Source organism: Quercus lobata, chromosome 3 (assembly GCF_001633185.2).
Source record: "Quercus lobata isolate SW786 chromosome 3, ValleyOak3.0 Primary Assembly, whole genome shotgun sequence".
NCBI lineage: Eukaryota > Viridiplantae > Streptophyta > Magnoliopsida > Fagales > Fagaceae > Quercus > Quercus lobata.
The window spans coordinates 25739041-25751222 of NC_044906.1; the positions used below are offsets into that span (position 1 = coordinate 25739041).

General features: G+C 32.5%; 1 protein-coding gene across 1 annotated transcript; it reads left to right on the top strand.

Annotated features, from left to right (window-relative positions):
- Positions 1–338: 338 nt before the first annotated feature.
- Positions 339–2594, top strand: LOC115980640. Its single transcript, XM_031102871.1, has 2 exons — positions 339–1637; positions 2076–2594. Exons 1-2 carry the CDS (start codon positions 339–341, stop codon positions 2592–2594), a joined length of 1818 nt encoding a protein of 605 aa, XP_030958731.1.
- The last annotated feature ends 9588 nt before the right edge of the window (positions 2595–12182 follow it).

The following is a 12182-nucleotide window of genomic DNA, read 5'->3' on the forward strand; positions in this document are numbered from 1 at the left end:
AAATGTAATCCAATGATAGATTTATTAAAATTCACCTCCAATAAAAAGATATTGTGATTTATAAAATTGTTAGTAAGGTGATTGCAAACCGTTTGAAGCCTCTACTAAACTCTATTATTTCTGAAGCTCAAAGTGCTTTTATTGCTGACTGTCTGATTACTGATAATATTCTTATTGCTTTTGAGTCCCTTCACCATATGAAAACCACTTGCACAAGGAAGACAGGTTTTATGGCTCTTAAATTGGATGTGAGCAAGGCTTATGACAGGGTGGAATGGATTTTTCTTGAACAAATCCTTTTGAGGATGGGTTTTCGGGAGGAATGAGTGGCTTTGATTATGGAGTGCATTACAACGGTATCTTACTCCATTTTGGTTAATAGGGAGCCAAAGGGCTTGACTAAACCTTCTAGGGGCTTGAGACAGGGTGATCCCCTTTCTCCATATCTGTTTCTCTTTTGTGCGGAAGGGTTGAATGCCATTCTCAGGAAAGCGGCTTTGAATGGGGAAATTCAAGGATTTTCTGCAAGTTGTAATGGACCTAAGATTACTCATCTTTTCTTTGCCGATGATTGTCTCTTGTTTTGCAGATCTACTTTGGAGGAGTGCGAGAAAATTCAAGAGCTTTTATCCTTGTATGAAGCTGCCTTGGGCCAAATGCTTAATAAGAATAAGACAACTTTGTTCTTTAGCAGAAATACTGATGAACAGATGAAGGAGGCAATCAAATCATCTCTAAATGTCCCAGCCATTCAACACTACGAGAAGTATTCAGGGCTCCCTTCTTTTGTAGGGAGAGCGAAAAAACAAGGCTTTACTCATTTGAAGGAAAGAATTTGGGCGAAGATGCAGGGGTGGAAGGAGAAATTATTGTCCCAAACTGGAAAAGAAGTCATGATCAAGGCGGTGGTTCAATCTATTCCCACATATTCCATGAGTGTCTTTAAAATACCGGTTGGGTTGTGTAAAGACATTGAAGCCATGATTCGAAGGTTTTGGTGGGGTCAAGGGGATTCAAAGAAGATCTATTGGGTCAAGTGGAGTACTCTTTGTTCCTCAAAGACCGTGGGAGGTATGGGTTTTAGAGATATTCAGAAATTTAATAATGCTTTGCTTGCTAAACAGGTATGGCGTTTGCTTCACCAAAAGGAAACGTTGTTATATAAGGTTTTTAGTGCGAAGTATTTTCCAATGGGGAATATCCTTGAGGCTTTGGTTCATCCTAAATGCTCTTATGCATGGCGGAGTATATTGCAGGCGCGTGATGTAGTACATAGAGGTGCAATGTGGAGAGTTGGAGATGGGAGTTCCATTGCTATTTGGGGTCAAAGATGGCTGCCTGACCAACCTAATGGTAGAGTTATTTCACCAAAACTTGCTTCCACTATGACTTGTGTTAAGGATTTATTTTATCTTGGTACAAGGATTTGGGATCCAGGGCTATTGGAGAGGACCTTTGTGCCTTGGGAAGCTGAATTGATTAAAAATATCCCAATTAGTGAGGGGTGGTCAGAAGACTTGCTGATCTGGCCATTGACTCCAGATGGACACTATAGTGTTCGTAGTGCCTATCATATACTGTCTGAGGATGAAAGCAGGCAAGAACCGGGTTCGTCCTCCTCCAAAAATTCACATCAGGTTTGGAAGAGCATTTGGAAAATCAGAACTCCGAATAAAATACGACATTTTATATGGCGTGCTACAAGAAATTCACTGCCCACTAAACAAAATTTGAAAGCTCGGCATTTACCTGTGAAAGAGACGTGTGAACTGTGTGGAGATTCTCAAGAGTCACTCATGCATAGTATCTGGCTGTGTGAGCATGCCCAATCGGTGTGGAAGTCTGAACTCTGCTTCGTCCAGTATTACAAAAAAGGTTTTAGAACATTTTTTGACTTATTGGAGGAGGTGTTGCGAAAAGGGTCAGGATTTCATGTGGCTTGGTTTTCTGCAATTGCGTGAAGCTTGTGGCAGAGGCGAAACCGTTTGTGAGAGAATCAATCTGTTTGGCCACTTCATGAGATTGGAGCACGAGCAAAAGATTTGGTGACTGAATTTTTGGATGCAACAAAACAGGATGTCAGGCCGAGAATTGGAGGTACATCAACTCGCTGGATTTCTCCTCAGGATACGTTCTATAAAGCAAACTTTGATGCGGCTATATTTGAAGATTTGGGTTGTGCAGGTTTGGGAGTGGTGATCAGAGATTGTCATGGCCATGTTATAGCTGCCTTAAGTCAGAAAATCCGGAAGCCTAACTCAGGTGAAGCTGCTGAAGCATTAGCTGCTTGCCGAGCTGTTGTGTTCGCAAAAGAATTATGTATTTTTAAGGTGATTGTGGAACGGGATTGTTTGAGGGTGGTGCAAGCCTTGAAAGCAAAGGAGAGGTGTAACACTCTGTACGGGAATATAATTGAAGATGCGCGCAATCAAAGTTTGTCCTTACAGTTTTGTCAATTTCAGCATGTTCGCCGGGATGGTAATAAGTTGGCACATGCTCTAGCTACGAGAGCGGTTTCATCCGCAGATTTTGATGTATGGGTAGAAGATCTACCTAGTGAGTTGGAGGTTGTATTCCAATCTGATTTACCTTAATAATATTGACTTACCGTTTTCTCAAAAAATAAGGTTGTTATACTCTTAGGCTATAACTAATTTTGTAATTAAATTTGTCCACAAAGTATTTACCATAATGGTTGTATAGATGTAGCCCTATAAATAAGATCTATGCCACAGTGAAACCACCAGCAACAACTACCAACATCAAACATGAGCCCATTCAATAGATTAGCATCAATGCTGCTTCTCTCGCTAATAACTACTTGTGAAGCCATAAACATTACTCCACCAGAAGAGCATATCACTGTCACTAATAATCTGTCAAATAATATGCCTATTACAGTCCACTGTTCATCCCCGGCTAACGATTTTGGAGTGTATACAATCGTTAAAGGTAGCGAAACTCAATTTAATTTCCAACCCATCCCTTTGCTTTCTCAAGAGGTCCTTTGCAGTGTAGAATGGGGAGGCCAAACACACTATTCCAACCTTTACCTCTATGACAGGGACAAAGACCGAGGCGATATTTGCTGCACATTGTTTGTAACAGAATTAGGCCCTTGTCTGCGGCTTGATCAGTCTAGATGGGACTGTTACTACTGGAAGTAATGTCAAAAATAATTAATTTCCTGAATATCTTCAGTGCCCCAGATCTGATTTGGATATTGTTTAAGCAGGTGTTGTGTGGGTGTGTGATAGGTCGCACATCGGACCGTCACTAATAGATCTAGGTTTTATTAATAACTACAAGCAGTCTTAATTATAGCTAATTTTTTTGAGGTATAGCGCAAGTATGGCTATCATTTTTTCCTTAGAAATCGTTTTTTCCTTGGATTGTTACAATTAGTATCGTTTTTTAAAATAATTTTGAGGAGTTGTACTTAAGTTTTGTTCATGTTTTGACTAGTTTGTTTTCTTCATTTCCTTTTTTTTTTTTTTTTTTTATAAATAATTCAATAGTTGGGGTTGGGGGAATTTGAACCTTGGATTCTTTATTGGAAAAACCACAAAGTGCTAACAAATTGAGCTACAAGGCCCTTTGCTAATCATCGGGGAAAATGATTTTTTGATTTAACAACCACTTATATCCAAATCCGATAATAGGGTGAGAGATGTTGGTGTGGTTCATGATTTATATATTTCAAAACTTTTTTTTCCAAAATATACTATTAGATCTTGAAGTTTACCAAGTGAATGCTTCTAGTCCCATAAGTTCTAAATCAGCACTATCATTAGTCTTTTTACTTATTACTTATGTGGTTAATTGGGTAATGACTTAACATTTTAAAAGTATATTTTTAATATTAAGAAAACAAATATCATTATTGACATGTCAAAAAACACATGACTTGTCCAATCAAATCCAAAAATAACAACACCCAAAGACGCCCATCATCGCATAAAATAAATCAATGGTTAAATAATGCGTCAAAATGAATGCATAGCATCTATATAAGAAAACTTGGCAAGTTTAGAAAATTCTAGTAAAAATTTCAGGTTTTCTTTTTATCTCCGGCCATTTTAAGCAATTTAACTCAAAATTATCTTTATTTACCAACTTTAAAGGAATTTCTTAATATTTTCTACAAACTACAAAATACACATCACAAAATCAATTTCTTTTATAACATTTTTATAAACTGTTAATGTGACTTTAGCATTTTCAAAAAAATTATTGATAAATAAAAATGTAATGTTAGTAGTGGGTCCCAATTTGAACTTGTAGGAATTTGTTACATCAATAATTTGTAAAATTGTTATAAACTAGTTTGTGACTGTAGTGTTACTCTTTATTTTTCTAAACTTACCATGAACCAAACAAAAGTAAGGTAGCTATCTCCAAATTATGTTTGACACAAAAGCAAGGGAACATAAAAATAAAAAATAAAAAAAGAAAAAAAAAACATATCCCAAGAAACCTCCATTTTCTACCTTTTTGGTCAATTTTAAATTTTTTTAAAATGTTCAAATTAAAATCATATAAATAGGAAAGTAAATAAAAATTGCAAATCTTATATTTTCTAGAATACATATTCTTTGAATAAGAGTCTATGAAAAATGTAAAAGGAGGGAGCCGTGTTACCAAGACAAATGGCTCCCTCTAGTCTGCACCACCCTTCGTAACATAGTGGGTCATTGATAGTGTTCCCAAATGGTTTATAATGATGCCGAAAAATCAACAGTGAGTTACACGGTCCTCAAATGCTCGAAATAACGCCTACACAACACAAAAAGAGAAGACCTTGCAGAGAGCACCGGTATGGTGTCGGCCAAATACCCTCCAAAGGTTAAGTTAGAATTTCTCACAACTCTAGAGTGCTAAAGTGGGTAAATTATGCGTAACTTAGTTAATGAGGGTATTGGGGCTTTTATAGTAGTAAAGGGTTGACATCTTTTCTTCGCTATAAAAGTCTTTTCCTTATAGAAATCCTTGAAAAGCATATATTATGGAGTCTTTTCCTTATAGGAGTCCTTTTGATCAGCATTAAACGTGAAGCGCAAGATATTTCCTTATATATGCAAACGTGGAGGTCAAGCTAAGCTTTGTCAAGGCCATCAGCTCCACTTGATCTCTTCAGCTTTCTCGTCTTCAGCCACCCATGCCCTCTTCCTAAGGTCATCCCGTTAGCCTTGAGGCGCGCTATGTGATCTTCTTAAGGTCATCACCTTCAATGGATCCCGACGGGCTTAACTAGGGTGTTGCTTCATACCTCTTCAAGGGCGAATACTATTACTACAAATTTTTCCCTTATCAGTTTAAAAGTCTAATCATTTATCTTTTAAAAAATGGTCAAATAATTTATAAAATGAAAGTATCCATTATTTACAGTCAAATCTCTCTCCTTTACATACTAACAACAAAAATGCAAGTTGATTTTCATACAAATGAGAAATGGGAAATAAACAAAAACAAATCATTTAAGATATATATATATATATATATATATATATATATAAATAAAGGGAAACAAATTGGCAATAAAATTTAAATTTTGGAGTTCAACAAAAAAAAAAAAATAACAAAACCTTATTAGTCCCAAAATTTGGAATCAGCCATGCATCTTCAACAGATTAGATTGATTGTTACGTGAATTATTTTTCTACATTCTATCCTATTGAATACATGCTCTTTGTTACTTCCCTAATTGACTTGTATTTTTTTTATTATTACTTTTGCTAATGTGATTTTTGGCCTTTACCTCTTTTAGTCCCCTTAATTTGGATCAAAGTAGTATTTCTTATTCGCTCTTCTTTGAACATAACCAAACCATCTCAAGTGACTTTCTCTCATCTTTTCATCAATAAGAGCTATCCTTATCTTTTAACAAAATTTCTTATTTCCAATCCTATCTTTCCGTGTATTTTCATTTGTCCATCTTAACATTTCTAACTTGGTACACCAAATTCAAAATATGGTGATTCTTAAAAACAAAAACAAAAATCAAACTATGGTATAATCTTAATTGTGATTATTTATGATATGTAAGATAAATAGATATAGTAAGCTAGTGGGCAACATGTGCTATTAATGTACCGAAAAGTTTAATAAAATATTATTTTATCTAAAATAAAATTATTTTCTTACTCTTTTATTATCTATAATCTTGACTGTGATTATATATTAAAGAGTAAAACTAATAGTGTGGCTTACCATCAGTCCTTTTTTAACTGGACATGTCCTTTTATTTTAAATATATAATGACAAATGGTAATGGGTTTTAATCTCCACCTTTTATTTAGTTAGTGAGTAATGTGGCAGTCTCTTATTAAAACAAAAGAGATTCATTTTAAAATAGTAATGGAGGTAAGTCAATCCCTAAAACTAGAGTCATAAGATGTTTTACAAATATTTTACAAACTATTGATGTAGCATGCTCCACGTCATCTTTTTAAAAACTAAATATCCACATTAGATATTAATACAAGTCAAACAAAAATCTTTCTACAATCAAATTATAAAAATTTAAAAATAATTATTTAAAAAAATAAAAAATAAATAAAAACCTTCAACAAACCGTCAGCCTAGTTTCCCTCACTCCCTCCCTGGCTCTCTCCCCCCTAGAAATATCCATTCGTCTTCAGTGGCACGAGAAATCTGTCAAAGCACATTTGGCCCGAGAAACCAAGTTGGTCATTGTTCATTAACTTCCTTCTATTTTCTATTGAATAAGTTATTGTTTTTATTAAGTTTTCATTAGCATAAAATCTTCTGAACCTAACATTTTTTTTTTTTTTTTGATAATTATGATGCTTATTAATTCGTATCTTTATGATTTTATTTTTATATGGAACAATAAATAAATATATAATTATGGTGAGCTATCATCCTTATTTTAATAGATAACTTAAGTTTACATCAATTAAAAAGACAAAAAAAAAATTTATATTGATAATTATGGTACTTATTAGCGTCTTTATGATTTTGATTTTATATGGAAGTGGAAATTTACAATTACAGTAATTGTTAATCTGTATTTATTAGCTTATAAAAATATAAATATGTATTTATTATAATTGTATTTTGGACAAAGTTTAGTTACAAAACTAGTTGTAACCTAAGGCTTTACTCCATAAAATAAATATGACTACATATTTTGAAAATTTCACCGTCAAATTGCATATTCTTTACGTTCTTAATACACATGTTAAATTCTTTGTCAATCGATTATTATTTACCATATGAACTATAAGCTTATATTTTATGCATAATTTTAAACAACAAAAACTTGCAAATTATACAATTTTTTGGTAACATATCTATTGATCTTTAATTTTCTAGAAAATTTTCAAACATAGAGGACATAAGAAGGTGCAATCTAATGATAGATTTGTCAAAATTCACCTCCAATAAAAAAGTACTAAGTAAATTTTTTATTTTTATAACTAAACTTTGTCCTTTATAATTATGACTATTACTAATAAGTATATTTAGTATATATGTTAGTAATTATATATGAAATTATTTAATTTGTAGTTAAAAAAAGAAGATAATGTGACAAGATTTTAATAAAGAATTTAAATAACTATTCATCTCTAAATGAATGCTATCTCATTAATCTCATTTGATACCATTTTGATGGTGAAATGATTCGATGCATCCGGCAGACTATTCTCTTCTTTAACATGAAGGTAGGTCTCACATGCATGTAGGTCCCTCAAACGAGACTTCACATTTATATAAAGAAAATGAGGATGTAAACGAAAAAAAAAAAAATAAATAAATAAACTATGGTATAATCTTAGTCATGATTATGTACCATATATAAGATAAATAAATAAATATATATATATATATATATTTATATATAGTAAAATATTCAACAACATGTGCAATTAATGTACAAAAAAGTTCAATAAAATTTCTTTTTCAATTGTAGTACTTATTAATACATTTATTTTGATTTTGATTATTTATTATTTATTAAATATTAAATATGAAATTTGATAATTATAGTGCTTATTAATTAGTGTCTTTATAATTTTTTTTATACGGAACAATAAATACATAATTATGGTAGTAATTAATAAGTTTCTTTATGATTGTATTTTTATATGAAAAAATAAATAAATAATTATGGTAGTAATTAATAGGTATTTATTTACAAACAAAAAAATTAATATATATTTATTATGACTGTGTCCTGATGAGTAGTGTTACAATCACAAGATTTTTACAACGAAGCCTAGGTGGCAATACTCATCTAAGTCCACCACAAATATAACATTTTTACCTACCAATTATAGCTTATCATCTAGGTTTTATCATGAAAAATGTTGTGTGCCATAACTTTATTCCGTTAGAATATAGATTGTAATTTAAATAATATATATAAATTATTCAGCACTAAATGAATACAATCTGATTGGATACCATTTTAATGGAGAAGATATTCAATACACTTGTAAACCATACTCTTCTATAACATGAAGCTAGGCTTATGATTGTATTTTTATAGGCAAAGTTTTGCAGTAAAATTAGTTGTAACTTAAAATTACAACTTATTTTAAAAAGAAAAAAAATTTAACATTACCATATAAATTGAAAATTTAACCGTTTTATTACATGTTTTTTACTCTCTTAATATATATGTCAAATTTTGTATCAATCAGATGTTATTAACTATATGATCTATAAGTTTATATTTTATGTTTTATTTTAAACTACAAAAAACTTACAATTTAAACAATTTATTAATTCTTTCTCAAAAAAAAAAAAAACAATTTATTAATGACATAGTTATTGTTCTTTAGAGGATATAAAAAGAAAATGTAATCCAATTGAAGATTTGTCAAAATTCACTTTTAATAAAATAAATATATATATATATATATATATATATATATTCAGTAGAGTTGTAACCTTAGATTACAACCAATTTTGTAGCTAAATTTGTCCGTAAGGTATTTACCATAATGGTCGTATAAATGTAGCCCTATAAATAAGATCTATGCCGAAGTAAAACCACCAACAACAAATACCAACATCAAACATGAGGCCATTCAATAGATTAGCATCAATATTGCTGGTTCTCTCGATAATAGGTACTTGTGAAGCACTAAATATTACTCCACCAGAAGTACGTATCAATATCATTAATGATTTGTTGAATAGCATGCCTATTACAGTCCATTGTTCATCCCCAGCTAAAGATTTTGGTGTCTTTGCAATCCCTAAACTTGGCAAACTTCTATTTTTTTTCCAACCCATCCCTTTGCTTTCTGAAGATGTCAATTGCAGTGTGGAATGGAGAGGCCAAACACACAATTTCGATTTTTACATCTACAAGAGGGACAAAGACCGAGGCAATATTTGCTGCCAATGGTCTGTAAGAGAGAATGGCCCTTGTGTGCAGGTTGATCAGTTTAGTTCTACTTGTTACCCCTGGAAGTAATGTCAAAAATAATTAACATTCCATTAAAATAAAGTGAAATTTCACAATATGTACTCCTTGATCTTGAATGTGCAAGAGTTTATTTCCTGAATATTGTGAGTGCCCCAGATCTGATTTGGATATTGTTTTAGTATGTGTTATATGGGTGTGTGACGAGTCACATATCAAACATTCATTGGTGGATTTAAAATTCAACCTGTGGCTTTTTTCTCATAGGATAGAAGTGTATTTTTTATTTAAGTAGACACATAGCTGAATTTTAAAAGAATAACCAAAAGAACAACACATAAGTATTATACATAAGTAAAACCACCACCAACAAATCCTAATATCAAACATGAGTCTATTCATTAGATTAGATTCGTTGCTACTTCCCTTGCTCATAACGACTTGTGAAGCATTGAATATTACTCCACCAAAAGTTCATATCACAATCACTAATGATTTGAAAAATGCTATGCCTGTTACAATCCACTGTTCATCCCATGCTGACGATTTTGGAGTCCATTCAGTTGTTAAACTTGCCGACATTCAATTTGATTTCCAACCCATCCCTCTGCGTTCTAAAGATGTCAATTGTAGTATGGAATGGGGATGCCAAACTCATCACTACTTCGATGTCTATATCAATAAGAGAGACAAAGACCAAGGCAATATCTGTTGCTCATGGTTTTTGAGAGAGGTTGGCCTTTTCTGCTTCTTGGTCCAATTGGTTCTCTATGTTATTCATGGAAGTAATGTTAAAAATAATCTACATCCCTCGTCAAGTATTTCTTTATGATATTTTTCCTTCATTGAAATAAACTGCAAATTCACAATACGTACTCATTGATCTTGAATGTCTAAGAGTTTACGTCCAGAAAGTTAAAACCCCAGGGACGGAGAAAATGGGCTTTTGCCCTTTTTTTTTTTTTTTAAAAAAAAATCCAGTATTTTACCCTATTTTCCAAACTAATTAGGGAAATGCTCCTGTTTTAAAACTCAATTTTTGGACAACTGAGTTATAATAAACTGAAAATAAAAAATAAAAAATTTGGAGCCCTATAGTGGCGTTTTAAGGAGACCTATAGTGACATTTTAAGATCCTATAGTGTTGTTTTGGAACTCGAGTTCCATGCAATTTTTTTTTTTTTAAGTTTGATCATCCCATACCTATAGTGACGTTTTAAGGACCCTACAGTGGTGTTTTGAAACTCAATTTTTTGACAATTGAGTTATAGCATGAGCATTTTCCTAATTAGTTTGGAAAAATGGGTAAAATGCTAGATTTAAAATAAAAATAAAAATAAAAATGGTAGAGGCCAATTTTCTCCTCCCAGGGACCTATGGCCCTCTCTCCGTCCACCACTGCCTAAAACACAACTAAGTTTTGCCCAAGTTTTAACGAGTTTGGTTTTTGAATTTGGTATGATTTTTTTATTTAACAACCTTCCGTCCACATTCAATAATAGCGTGAGAGTTTCCAGTAATGGTTCATATATATGATTTTTGCAAATTTCAATTTGACAAGAGGCATACATGCATGCATGTCAATCGTCCGCATCTAATTGAAGTGTCCAAACACTAGACAACCAAACAAATAAAAGAGTGAAGAAAAGAAAAGAAAAGCAAGAATTCTGATAGGCCAAAAATGAATTGACCCCTTATAATAAATTAACTAATTAATTTAGCCAAGTGAATTAATTAAGTTAATTAACATGCAAAGCGTGGTAGCACAAACAAACCACCAATTAAACTAAGTATGCAGTGGAAAATAAATTGACACGGTAATTTATTTACGAATGGGGAAAACCTACACGGCAAAAACCTCACCGAGTGATTTCAAGGTTACTACTTCCGAAATTCTGCTATTATCACAACAAGTGGTTACAAGTAAAGGAATCTCAGTATCTTTTACCAACCTACAGTTGAACCCTTACACCAATGCCCAATTGGACTTGTTCTGTAGTAACAATTTCTCCTTTTGATACACGTCTCCCAATACATGACTAACCAATTGTGCGGATCCCAATACGCGACTTCAAACACTAACTAGAGAAGATTGTAGGCTGCAAAGTTCTTCAATTCATCCCAACGATGAAGATCAAGAAGATGCTTGGTCACAAAACCCTACGGTGCATAAACACAATAACTTCTTTAGAAGAATGATGAACTAGAGCAAAACTGTATCTCCGGTCATAATTTGCTCGAACAAACTTTGCTCAACACTTGTGCAACTTGTGAACACTTTGACGGCCCTTAAAATAATCCTTTTATATGTCTAGGGTTGTGAAAAAAGAAAGTTCAAACACATAATCACAAATTGGAGTCGAAACAGAACTGAAACTCTGTTTTTCATAAACCTCGATAGATGCCTATCTATCGAGCTGCAGTCTAGCTACGGCGTTGGAACAGCTTCTTAAACTCGATAGATGGCTAGCTGTCAAGATTTAATGATAGGTACTTGTTCAACTTGTTTCTTAGACAAACTTGCATGTCTTTAATTCTTGATCTTGAAACATAGTTTCTTGAAGTATTAAACACATTCTAGATCTACCCAAATACAAGTAAAATGCGTTTTGTCATAGGATTAGTCAATTACATAAAATAGTGACATATATTCCTAACAAATGAATCACATATGTCCTAACAAATTCTTTAAGGATATGGAATCATTTCCAAAAATCTTCCAATCCCTCTAGATTACAGTGAAATAGTCATGAGTTGTGGTTGTTTCTAATTTTAATAATAA